The sequence below is a fragment of the Glycine max genome, chromosome 19 (genome assembly GCF_000004515.6).
Source record: "Glycine max cultivar Williams 82 chromosome 19, Glycine_max_v4.0, whole genome shotgun sequence".
Classification (NCBI taxonomy): domain Eukaryota; kingdom Viridiplantae; phylum Streptophyta; class Magnoliopsida; order Fabales; family Fabaceae; genus Glycine; species Glycine max.
This window is the reverse complement of record NC_038255.2, coordinates 29,868,502-29,881,016: the sequence shown is the minus strand read 5'-3', so window position 1 is coordinate 29,881,016 and position 12,515 is coordinate 29,868,502. Positions and strand designations below refer to the sequence as shown.

The following is a 12,515-nucleotide window of genomic DNA, read 5'->3' as shown; positions in this document are numbered from 1 at the left end:
GCGAGTCTTGCCTTTCCTAGCTCTATTTTTAGAGCTCAGACTTCTTCATCCTCTTCCTGAGCTTCAAAGTTCTCCTCGTTGATAACTTTCAACTTGGAGAGCCAATCTAACCCTCATGTATGAACTTTCAGCCATTCATGATAACCACCGATGATGCCATTACGGATGCCCCTAAGTTCTTTATCTTTCCTTAACGGGCTTTTCCACGCCTTGTGGACTCTTTGTACAATCTTGAAACTTTGCGCGCCAAAATCTCTCACAAGGAAAGGCGAGAAGCTCTCTTCCATCGGTGCTCCCCTCATGGGGTACCCTAACTGTCTTATAGCAAGTGCGGGATTGTAGTTAATACAACCCCTCGTCCCTATTAATGGAATGTTTGGGTAGTCCCCACATGAGAAGAGAATTCCCTCCTTTCCTTCCTTCCATCGAGGAAACCAGTTGATTGTTCGGCCTCCTATCCCAGCCAAGTATTGGTCCCAATCTACTCTTCTCTTTTCGACACACGAGCGATAACTTTGGAGCGAACATGGGTGTCTTATGTCTTGTTGGAATAGGTGCAAAACCAACCACACACAAAGAGCAGGTAAGCAGTAGACAATCCATGCGCTGTTCTTCTCGCACCTTCGGTCAAATGTATCAAATAAGTCTGCCAAGATAGCTACCACCGGGCTCTCCTTGCTATGGTGATATGCAAGGAAAGTATCAATCGCTGCTAGGTCCACCAAACCGTCCACGTTTGGAAAGAGGACAACCCCAAAGATTAGCAATCCGTAAACGAGACCCACTCCTCTTGATTCGCCATATCCCTTGCCTTGCCTTCCAAGTACTTATGCGGTAGGCCCACTACGCCATTTCGAGTTTGCTTTATATGATCCAACTCTCTCGCCGAATCCCTGACCACAGCTGCAATCTTGCTCAAGGAGGGAAGAAACCCGGAGAAAAGATACGATTTTCTTCCCCCAAGAGGACATCCTAGAATCTCCTCAAATTCTTCAACAATCGGTACTATTTGGAAGTCCCCAAACGTGAAGCATCTCAATGGCTGGTCATAGTATTGGGTGAGGGATACAACGGCTTCCGTGAATACCTCCGCTATGGTCAAATCTAAAATCTTTCAGTATGCCTTGCGGAAGGCTTCCATTTGGAGGGGTCCCATCAACCGTCCCAACTCCTTAAGGCTGGTGACATCTAGGCCCTTAATCTTGACTTGATAGAATCTTTTTCTGATTTGATTTGTCCCCATCATTTACCTAAAAAGGGGGTGAATCAAGGCTTTGATATGAATGATGCAATGCACATGCATGAAATGAAAAGAAGAAAAACAAGTGGTAATTTACATATACGAGACCGAAAAAGATCCATCTTTTTAATACTACGCTCTAGGCATTACGGCGCCCCGACGTATGCATTAAAAAGTGACGCGCTACTCTAAAGAGACAAGATATCACTAGCTATACAACAAAACTATAATTTATGTGCTATTCGCAAAAGAATGCATGAGAACAAATGGTACAGAGCGTGCTTGCTCCATGCCCCTATTTGGGGACCTATAGGATAATATCTAGGGGTCTTTAATAACTACTCCCAACAATCCATATCTCACATGGCTGTTTTCTAGAGGTATCATCACTCAAGATAATAATATTGCGGCAGTATGGAATACCAGCGACAACACATTATAAAGATAGAAAGCTCTAGATGAGGTTTCACTATTATCAAGAAAGTGGGAGACTTAGCATGACCATAGATCCACCTCCACTCCTTAGATTTCCATGAACCCGAGTATAGGGCCCCTTTTTACTCAAACCCGTGGGTGCTTAGAATGCGGTGTAAAAATGTGGAAAAGACAGCATTTATTATTTTTACATAGTTCAAGAAAAAAAACGCACACACAAAGTTTCATAATTCCATACTTTCCTAAAATAGGCCTAACTCACAAAAACACTCCCAGTGGAGTCGCCAACTGTCGCAACCTACCCTTTTGCGGGTGAGCGAGGCGAGGCTCACGGGTGCGTCTTCCATAAGAGGAAAAATGCGCGGAGTCGCCACCAACGTTTATTGAAAGGAAAATGTTAGAAAAACCAAAGGAAACCGGTCATGAAGAATATTCCAGATTCGGGAGTTATCTTTACGTTTGAGGAAGGTATTAGCACCTCTCACGTTTGTCCCAAAGGACAACAGCCTTAGATTAGAATTGTGTGAAATTATGTATCTAAACTTTTATTTCTTTTTTATTTTTGAGGTCGACAAAAGCGGGGCTCTTGCTCCTACGTACCCTCCATCAAAGAGGAAATCAGACCTAAGTAGTTCTTTCAAAAGGGGCAAATCAAGCGATTCTTTTTACTTGGAAGGTGGTTATTTAGGGCGTTGGACCTTAAAACGTTTTTTTTAGTGATTTTTGCGGACAAAGCTTGATTTTGTGAGTTGATTTTAGCCTTAGTTTCACTTTACCTATTGGTCGATTCAATTAAGAAAGAAAAATCCCAAAGAGAAACGTCCGATTGATTTTTTTGTTTTATTTTACTAAAAGATATTATTTGATTATTATATTACTATTTTACCTCTTTTTTGGTTTCCAACGTGGTTACGGCATGACCAAACGGTCGAATTTCATTTTAACAGAAATTAACGGATGTTACAATTCGAATGATCCGTGGAAATTTATTTTATTTTTTGATTAGGCGAGAAAAAGACTTAAAGAAATGACTAAAGCACATCAAAAGAGGGTACGGAAAGTAAATGAAATGAAAATAAAAGTACGCGAAACAAGTGGGGACCACCAAGGGTACATAAAATGAATTAAAAAGTTTGATTTCGGGAACTTACCGGTTGAAGATCGAAGAACAACGAAGAATGAACGAAAGACGACGGAAAATCTTCACGGATTTGCTTACCGAAACGTCTCAGACGAGTTACGGAAGCGCCTCGGCTAGGATTTTCTTCACGGAAACGATTTTTTTCACTAATTTCAAGTGATCCTAAGATACCAGGAGGGTTGAACGCTTTTCTTCTTCTCTCCTCCCCCTATTCATAGGAAAATGAGGGAGGAGCTTGCCACCCAGCTCGCCCAGGTGAGCTAGGTTGCTTCCTCCAGAAGCAACCGCCTTCTGGAGGAACATCCTTGAAGGCCCATGTGGGCCTGGTTGCTATTTGCACCCCCCCTGTTTACTAAATACGCCCCCTGCCTTTTTTTGCTAATTCTTTTTCTGTAGCGTTACGGAAATTTACGAATTCCGTAAAGATACTTTTTTTCCTTCCGTAATGTTACGGAACCTTACAGATTACGTAATCATCCCTTTTTTGGCTTTCGGAATGTTACGGAACCTCACGGATTGCGTAACAATGCTTCCTTTTGGTTTCCGGCATGTTACGGAATTTCACGGATCGTGCAACAATGCTTTCTTTTGACTTCTGGCACGTTATAGAACTTTACGTATTGTACAACAATGGGTGCCAAGTACCTTGAAGCGGTCAAGCAAAGGTTGCATGCCATCAAACAATGGTTCCCGGACAAAATTAGGGTATGACACTTATGAACACACACTGGCTCACATATGCATACATTGGGATTCATACTCTCCAAACTTGCATTTATTTTGCAGGTTCCCCCTCTTGTCCTCCTAATAAAGGCTACTCTCCAGTCGATGTGCGAAGTCCAGGAGCTCACATTGGCCACATCCACCCTAACATGCCTAAGTTCCAAATTTTGGTAAATACATCTACTAACATATATGTATTAAAATTTAAACTAAATAATCAATAACATATTAAAATTCAAAATAATATAAAAAAATATTTATTTAAATTATAAAATATGAATTTAATACTGACTATACTTTTCAAAGAAATCTTTATGTTTGTGATTTTGAAGTGAGTTTTCTCACTATCTATTACAAATTAGTTATGATTATTCATTTTAAGTAAAAATTGAGCAATGTCTTCAATTTTAAATATGCATGACTCTACTAAAAAACAAGGATTCAACATCGGTTATTAACCGATGTTGATAGTACCAACGTTGAAAGTATTATCGTTAACATTGGTTTTCCGAAAATCGATGTTAATATAAAATTACAACATCGGTTATTTAAATCACCGATGTTATATCGTATCCTTGCCAAGTTATTACACTTCTTTTAGGCTCATCTGCTAGCTTTCTTAATGTTTTAGAAGCATTATCATCAGCAAAGCTTGTATCTTTAAACCAATCCAGGAAAGTCTTGTTATGCTCTTTCAAGACCCTGTTCTTCGACATTTTTGGATTACTTTCTTTCACTAAACCTTCGTGGCGGAGTATGTATGGAAAAACTTCATTACTATTATTCAACACATACAAATGAGCTTGTTGCAAATCTTATACACTTATAGTGATAACATGCAATCCTCTTGAACCCTTACCTCCCACTCTTTCGTCATGCCGAGACTCGAGAAGGCCAACAGGTTTAGCTTTCTCAATGTACTCTGAACAAAATTCAATGGCTTCTTCTATAACGTACCTTTCCACAATAGATGCTTCTAGACGGTGTAGATTCTTGGTATACCCCTTTAAGATCTTCATGTATCGCTCAACCGGGTACATCCACCGCAAATAAACTGGACCACAACATTTGATTTCTCTGACCAGATGAACAATTAAGTGAACCATGATGTCGAAGAAAGCAAGAGGAAAATACATCTCCAACGGACACAATATAATAACGGCCTCGTTTTCCAACTCATCTAACTTGACAGGATCAAGGACTTTGCTACATATGGCATTGAAGGAAAAGCACAACCGAGTTATGGCAAGCCTGACTCTATTAGGCAAAATGTCTCATATGGCCATGACTAACAATTGTTGCATCAACACGTGACAGTCATGAGACTTTAAGCCTACCAACTTAAGATCTTTCAACAGAATAAGGCTCTTAATATTTGAAGAGTATCCTTATGGTACTTTGACCCAGCGCAGACACTGACAAAAACTAATCTTCTCATTTCTGGACAAAGTATGACAAGCTGGAGGCAAATATATTTTTTTACCATCGAACCTTGGATGTAACTGTGATCGTATACCCATCTCAGCTAGATCTTGACAAGTGTTCAAACCATCTTTCGTCTTGCCTTGAATGTTATGGAGCGTTCCAAGGACACTATCACATACATTTTTCTCCACATGCATAACATCAATACAATGTCTAACATCTAGATCAGACCAGTACAGAAGATCAAAGAAAATTGACCTCTTATTCCATATGCAAGTCTTACTTTTTTCCTTCTTTTGGGTTTTTCCAAATATAGTATTCAGGTGTTGAATCTGCTGGAATACCTGCACACCAGTTAATGGTATCAGTAAAGTTTCATGCTTTTGACTTCCATTAAATGCTTTTTTCAATCGCTTGTATGGGTGATGAGATTTTAGAAAACGTTAATGCCTAGTGTAGACTGTTTTTCTACCATGCTTCAGTTATAAGTAGCTGGTGTCTTCTTCACAAATGGGGCATGCACGATGACCCTTAACATTGTAACCACTCAAATTCCCATATGCTGGAAAGTCATTAATGGTACAAAAAAGCATTACAGGCAAATGAAAAGTATCATTTTGAAACCCATCAAACACTAAAATCCTCTCATCCCACAACTTTCTCAAGTCTTCAATCAATAGACTAAGATAAACATCGATGTCATTTCTTGGTTGTCTTGGGCCCGATATCATCATAGAAAACATCATGTATTTTTGCTTCATGCACAACCAAGGAGGCAAATTGTAAATTACTAGCAAAACTGGCCACGAACTGTGTTGAGTGCTTAAACTGTCATATGGATTCATTCCATCAGTGGCTAGTCCAAGCCTAAGATTTCTTGCCTTTTTGCCAAAATCCGGATACAAATGATCAATCTTCTTCCACTACGTTGAATTAGCCGGATGATGGAGCATTCCATCGTAGTTTCTCCCATTTGCATGACATGTAAGGTCTTTTGCATCATCTCCATTAGTAAATAAACACTTAAACCTTGGAATGATGGGAAGATACCACAACACCTTCGCTAGGGGGATTTTGTTTGATTTTTCGTCACTACTACACTCATCATCATCCTTCACTTTGTACCGTGATACCCCACTCGTAGGGCATTTATGCATGTCTTGAAACTCATGTCTATATAGTATGCAATCATTAGGGCAAGCATGAATCTTCTGATACTTCATACCCATCGGACACAGTATCTTCTTGGCCTGATAGTAACTTTTAGGCAACGTGTTCTCCTCTGAAAGCATATCATGCACTACTTCAAGCATCGAACTAAAACTTTTGTCACTCCACCCATATCTAGCCTTGACATTAACCAGACTTAACACCGCCGACAACAGTGTCAAGGAATTCTTGCACCCCAGATACAAAGGCTTATTTGAATTAGTTTGCAATGGATCATACATAGGGGCATGTGCTTGTTGAAAAGACTCTTGTCCAAGGTCATGAATCATATCCTCCAAGAAATCTCCCATTTTTACATCAAACGGTTCAAATTGGGACCCACTCTGCATGTCTATCAATTCACCATGCCATATCCACGTTGTATAATTTTTCTTAATCCCATCATACAACAGATGCTCTCGTATGTCGTCGAGTTTTTGTCGTCTCCCGTTCAAACAATTTATCCACTGACAAAAAAATTTCCCATTTTCATCCGGTCGACTTCTTTCCTCAGCAAATTGCAAGAACTATTCCACGCCTTGCTCATACGCAGGGCTCATGCGACTTTCATTCATCCAACTTCGGTCCATCTAAATAATAACTTCGTGATACTCTAAAAGTTATTCGATGCATGAAAATCTCACTTTTTCATTTAAGGTGTGGCCCTATCCCATTCAGGAAGACATTTTTTTATGGTAGATTCATACCTCAAGGTTAATCTTATTCTGTTAAATTTGACGAAATTTCGGCAGCATTTCGCATTGATCTCTAAGTACACAACATGAAAGCGGTGACATTAATTCCCTGACAATCAAGTATGCACTCAGAGAACAACTAGAAATGCATTGTTTCAAAATTTCATCAAATTCAACAAAATAATGTTAACCTTAACGCATGAATCTAGCATAAAAATATGAGTCTTTCCAAACTGTCCAAACGGACAATTCAAGATTCAATACAACGATTAATGCAAAATCTCTACAAGAATCATTGTATTCAATCTCAAATGGTAATCTAAGGTTCAATCATGATGAACAAAAGTTTTATATAAAGCAAAGTACACTAATGACAGACAACAACGTACAAAAACATTCGTAACAAAAATAAGCATCAAAAGTTTATCAAAAGGTTTTGTACCTGTGATGATGATCAGTATAGTGTCCAACAACGAATGTCGTGATCACGATGCAAACAACTAGACAAATAGTACCTACAAATTAAATATTTCCATGCTAAGTGATATATAACACAAACTTTCATATATCAATTAAAATTCGATTGAGGGAATTATATTAATCAACTAGTACAATGCTAGTGTATGTGGTTTATGAATGTTGATAATTTGTGGTTTCTCTTAAAACCCTAGTTTCGATGTTGCTGCTCTAACACAACACAATAGATCGGGAAGAACCCTAACCAAACAAGACACCAATGGTTCCAGAGTTAGGGCAATAGACGGTGGAGCTCTTCACCCTCGTCACCCATGCCACTAACGATAAGTCCTCTGGTATGTTAGCGCTGCTAACGAATCAAAGGACTATCGTTAGCGGCACGTGTGACAAGGGTGAAGAGCTCCACCATCTATTGCCCTAACTTTGCAACCATTGGTTTCTTGTTTGGTTAGGGTTCTTCCCGATCTGTTGTGTTGTGTCAGAGCAGCAACATCGAAACTAGGCTTCCAACAACAACTGGTTGGTGGCATAGGAAATATTGTTGGAGAAAAGCCCTTGGGAGTTGGTAATGTGAGGACCTAAACCATTGTTTTGCATGTATGGACACATGTTGGGACCCTTGCACGTATTGCAACTTTTACTATCTTTCCAATCCCAATGCATCATGGTTGAAAAGGTTCAATCTTTGTGGTAGATTTTCAATTGAGGTGCTCATAAAAATGTGGGTTTTAACTTCAACTACCATTATTTGTATTAGTTATACATGTTAAGTAACATGAAAATACTATTAAAGCAAATGAGTTATAGAAGTTGCTTATTACAATATTTGCTGGTATCCCTCTAGTTCAGCAGAGGTTGATATTTGCTGGTAAACAACTTGAGGATGGAAGAACCCTTGCTGATTACAATATTCTGAACGAGTTCACTCTGCATTTGGTGTTGAGGCTTCGTGGAGGTATGCAAATATTTGTGAAGACTCTGACAGGGAAGACCATTACCTTGGAGGTGGAAAGCTCTGATACTATTGACAATGTGAAAGCTAAGATTCAGGACAAGGAGGGTATCCCTCCAGATCAGCAAAGGCTCATTTTTGCTGGGAGGCAATTAGAAGATGGTCGTACCTTGGCAGATTACAATATTCAGAAGGAATCCACCATGCATCTTCCACTTCGCCTTCATGGTGGTTGGTTGCTAAGCGAGTCCTCTTAAGTGTTCTTATATGTTTGTTCAGTGTCTCACTTGAACGTGTGCTTTGCAACTCTGGTTTAAGTGCTGCTATTTATTATGTTTTAAAATGATGTACTGAACTCGTTTCAGCGAAAGTGTGTTGTATATGTTTTTATTTTAAATATCAATATTGTTTCACAGTTAGTTATCTTTATATCTTATATTACTATAGTTGTTTAATATTTTTATTAACCAATCTTAAGAAAGTTAAGATTCTATTTATAACCAGCTTAACTGATAAGCACAAATATCCTAACAGATAAGCTAACACACATCATAATACATAAGCTCTATAATAAATAATTATGTTTTAAAATATAAAAATGGATAGAAGGTATGCATAAGCTTTTTTTGTTTTATGGCTTGCTTTTAGCAAGTTCCACTGCATACAACAAGTTCTTATGATATATACATCATATCTATGAAATTTCAAACCAAACCAAAATTGTTATATATAAGTCCCCATGATAAACAAGTTTGTGTTCATGGCTAATGTATAGAGAAAGTGAAACAATCATAGATAAAGGAATACCTTAGAGCTTCCAGACAATTCTTTCTTTAACTTTGCAAGATCATCAATCGACAGAAGAGTTCTCCAGTAGTGCAAACTGTAAATGACAGAGTAAGAAATGCCTTAAAACAATGAAATCGACTTTCTTTAATAGATTAATTTCAAACTAATAAAAAAATGTTTAAAAAATGTATTAAAATTAATGCATATGCTGGATTAATTAAATATGCATCTAGCTAGCTAGCTACCCGAAAGAGCAACCAGTTCTTTAGATGAAAAACCTTTGTTGGAGAAAGAACTTATAAGGGCACTTAAACTTGAAGTGGGAGCAGGCAAGTTTGAGTTAGCAGAACTTAAACTTGCAGTGGTTGAGTCTCTTCTACCCAATTGCACAATCCAAGTAGGTCCACCAAGCTGAAAATTAAATTTGTTCAATATAAGTGCCTAACTCATATATTTGTTTTTAAGTTATAGATCAAACATGTAATATTTAACCTAATTGCTTATATAAAACTGAAACTTAGAATCACTAGTTAAATTAAAATAATTTCACTATTTAACCTAGCTGAAATATATAGATATACTTACAACTACAACCTAGCAGAATCACTACTTCAACAAAGGTTTTGACACAGATATGTGGTGAACATTTGCATTTGACAATTCATGCTCATTACAATAGATTAACTACTTGGAACACATAGATATAAATGCAAAGTCCAAAATTGTAAAAGATATATTAACAGTTGTTTGCAAGTGTAGGCCACTTGTGATGGGTAGATGTTGTCTTAAATATTTTCATGGAGGAAAAAAGAAAGTGAACAAATTCAAACGATTGTGTTCACAAGCGTTTAGGCCACTTCATGGGTTAGATGCTTGCTAAGGTATTTTCTTAAACAAAAAAGAAAGAAAATTGTCACTGGGAATAATTACCTAAAAATTCAAACGATGAGAGCATGGATCATAAATCATAATAATCTACATTTTGTAGCTTTCTAGCTAATTAACTTTTTGTGACCATTCCAAAGGCCTTAATTTAGTTTTCCATGTAGCTATTTACTCAAAAGGCTCTTAATGAGTGGCAACCTCATACCTTCCATCACTTGTATTATCTACTCAAACCCCAAAACTTATTTTTAGCCTCTCATCTTAACTACAGAATATAACTTTCTCTTCTCTTTTTGGTGAAGAACAAAAACCTTGTCCAATTGTACAAGGTCAGTCTGAGGACAAAAACTGGTAGAGGAGTCACATATGAGACAAATGGTGCTGGTAGTGGGATGAATAGTGGCCAGACACAATGCCTCAGGTATTCTAGAATCTAGAGGTGTGTGAAAGTCTCAAAACGCTCAAGGAATTATAGGACATGATGGACTGTACTGTAGGTACTGTAAAATTATGCAGAAAAATGAAACAAGGAGAATATTTTTGGGGTTGAATTCTCTTTCACATTTCAGCAGCACATACACATATATTTATAAATAGATAACTCTTAAACTACAAGAATTTACAATGAGAAAAGAGTCACAACTCAATGGTAAAGAGTCCCAACAATTATTGACTTTTATTGATAATAATGGACAGAACAATACTCGTACAACAAAACTGAGTAAAAATTACCAATGCATTTTGATAATGTTGCATACATTCCAATAACATTATGATTTGAAATCATCTCAACAGCAACAAACAGTACACACAAAGTGATGCAAGCTCCATTGGAGCTTGTAGGCCTAGGATCTTCTTCATCAATGGATTCCTTTGCTTCTTGGAAGATAAATGGCAGCGGAATGGAGAAGGAAGAGAGAGAGGAGACACCACTTCAAAGAGAAGATGAGTCTAGAAGAAGCTCACCACCATAGGAGGCCATGGATAAGAGCTTGGAGGAAGAAGGAGATGAATGAAGGGAGAGGGAGAGAAGAGCACGAAATTTTGTGCTCAAAAAGAGCTCTGAAATCTGAAGTTAATATTCAAATGATCAAAGTTGAGAAAAAAATACACACACATGACCTCTATTTATAGCCTAAGTGTCACACAAAATTGGAGGGAAATTCAAATTTCACTTGAATTTGAAATTGAATTTGTGGAGCCAAACTTTGGAGCCAAAATTTCACTAATTATGATTAGTGAATTTTAGTTATGGTTCAGCCCACTAATCCAAGATCAATTACAAGATTCTCCACTAAGTGTGCTTAGGTGTCATGAGGCATGAAAAGCATGAAGGACATGCACAAAGTGTGACTATATGATGTGGCAATGGGGTGTAGTAAGCAAATGCTCACCTCCCCCTCTAAAATTTAATTGGATTGGGCTTCTACCAATTCAATTAAATTTATTTCCAACCACACACATCAAATATCCACTTAGTGCATGTGAAATTACAAAACTACCCCTAATACAAAAACTAGTCTAGGTGCCCAAAAAATACAAGGGCTGAAAAATCCTATATTTCTAGGGTACCCTACCTACAATATGGAGCCCTATATACAAGGACCAAATATAATGACATCCTAGTCTAATATGTACAAAGATAATTGGACCCAACCTTGGCCCATGGGCTCAGAAATCTACCCTAAGGTTCATGAGAACCCTAGGGCCTTCTTCAGCAGGTCTAGCCCAATCTTCTTGGAGCCTCTTGCTCATGGTTCTAGTGATTGGTCCCTTCCTAGGGAGGATTGCATCACAAAGTGGAAATGAAAATGAAAACGACAATCAAAAGCAAAAAACTTATGATTTCAAATCAAACAAAAATTGAAAGCAGGACGAAGGTGAACATCGATTGGACGAAGGTGGACCTGTGCAAAAGACACACAGAGTGAGCATGAACCAATGAGCACCGCATCGACACAGCGAGGGCACAGTGGTGTAAAAAGAAAAAAGAAAAATTGTGATGGCGTGGGCAAGAACCAGTGCGCTCAATGGCGAGGGCACGACACTGCGTGGGCGATGGCGGCATGGGCAAAACGACAATGTGGTCTATGCAATGAATAAGCAAGGTGACCGAGGGACCTAAGTATCTTCGAGTTTGTTCATCGCAGGGGGAAAATGGTTTGGGGTTTTAATTTATGAATAATACAACATCGATTTTTTTAAAAAAATCAATGTTAACGTTTAAACTTAACATCGGTTTCAGAAAAACTGATGTTAACGAATTAATGTTAACATCGGGTTTTAAAAAAACCAATATTATGATCAACTAGTTAACACCGATTTTTTCAAAACCGATATGAATTAACTCAATTTATTTATCAAAAATGTCACCATGTTCTTGTTAACATCAATTTTTCAAAAAAATCGATGTTAAAGAAAGTCATATTATTTACCATTTTGCCATCATATTTTTATTAACATTGGTTTCAAAAACCAATGTTAACTTAACGATATTGAATTTATATTTTGTAACAACGACTCAATAGTAAGTAGTTACTTGAT

The 12,515-nt window shown here is 37.8% G+C and overlaps 1 protein-coding gene across 1 annotated transcript; it reads left to right on the top strand.

Annotated features, from left to right (window-relative positions):
- Positions 1 to 526: 526 nt before the first annotated feature.
- Positions 527 to 8,554, top strand: LOC106797352 (ubiquitin-like). Its single transcript, XM_041012889.1, has 2 exons — positions 527 to 583; positions 8,153 to 8,554. Exons 1-2 carry the CDS (start codon positions 527 to 529, stop codon positions 8,552 to 8,554), a joined length of 459 nt encoding a protein of 152 aa, XP_040868823.1.
- The last annotated feature ends 3,961 nt before the right edge of the window (positions 8,555 to 12,515 follow it).

Excerpts from the sequence above, each read along its gene's own strand:
- LOC106797352 (XM_041012889.1), top strand. The coding sequence starts at position 527 with ATGGGTGTCTTATGTCTTGTTGGAATAGGTGCAAAACCAACCACACAC. Across the intron at positions 584-8,152 it reads CAACCACACACAAAGAGCAG|AAGTTGCTTATTACAATATT; the intron begins GTAAGCAGTAGA and ends AATGAGTTATAG.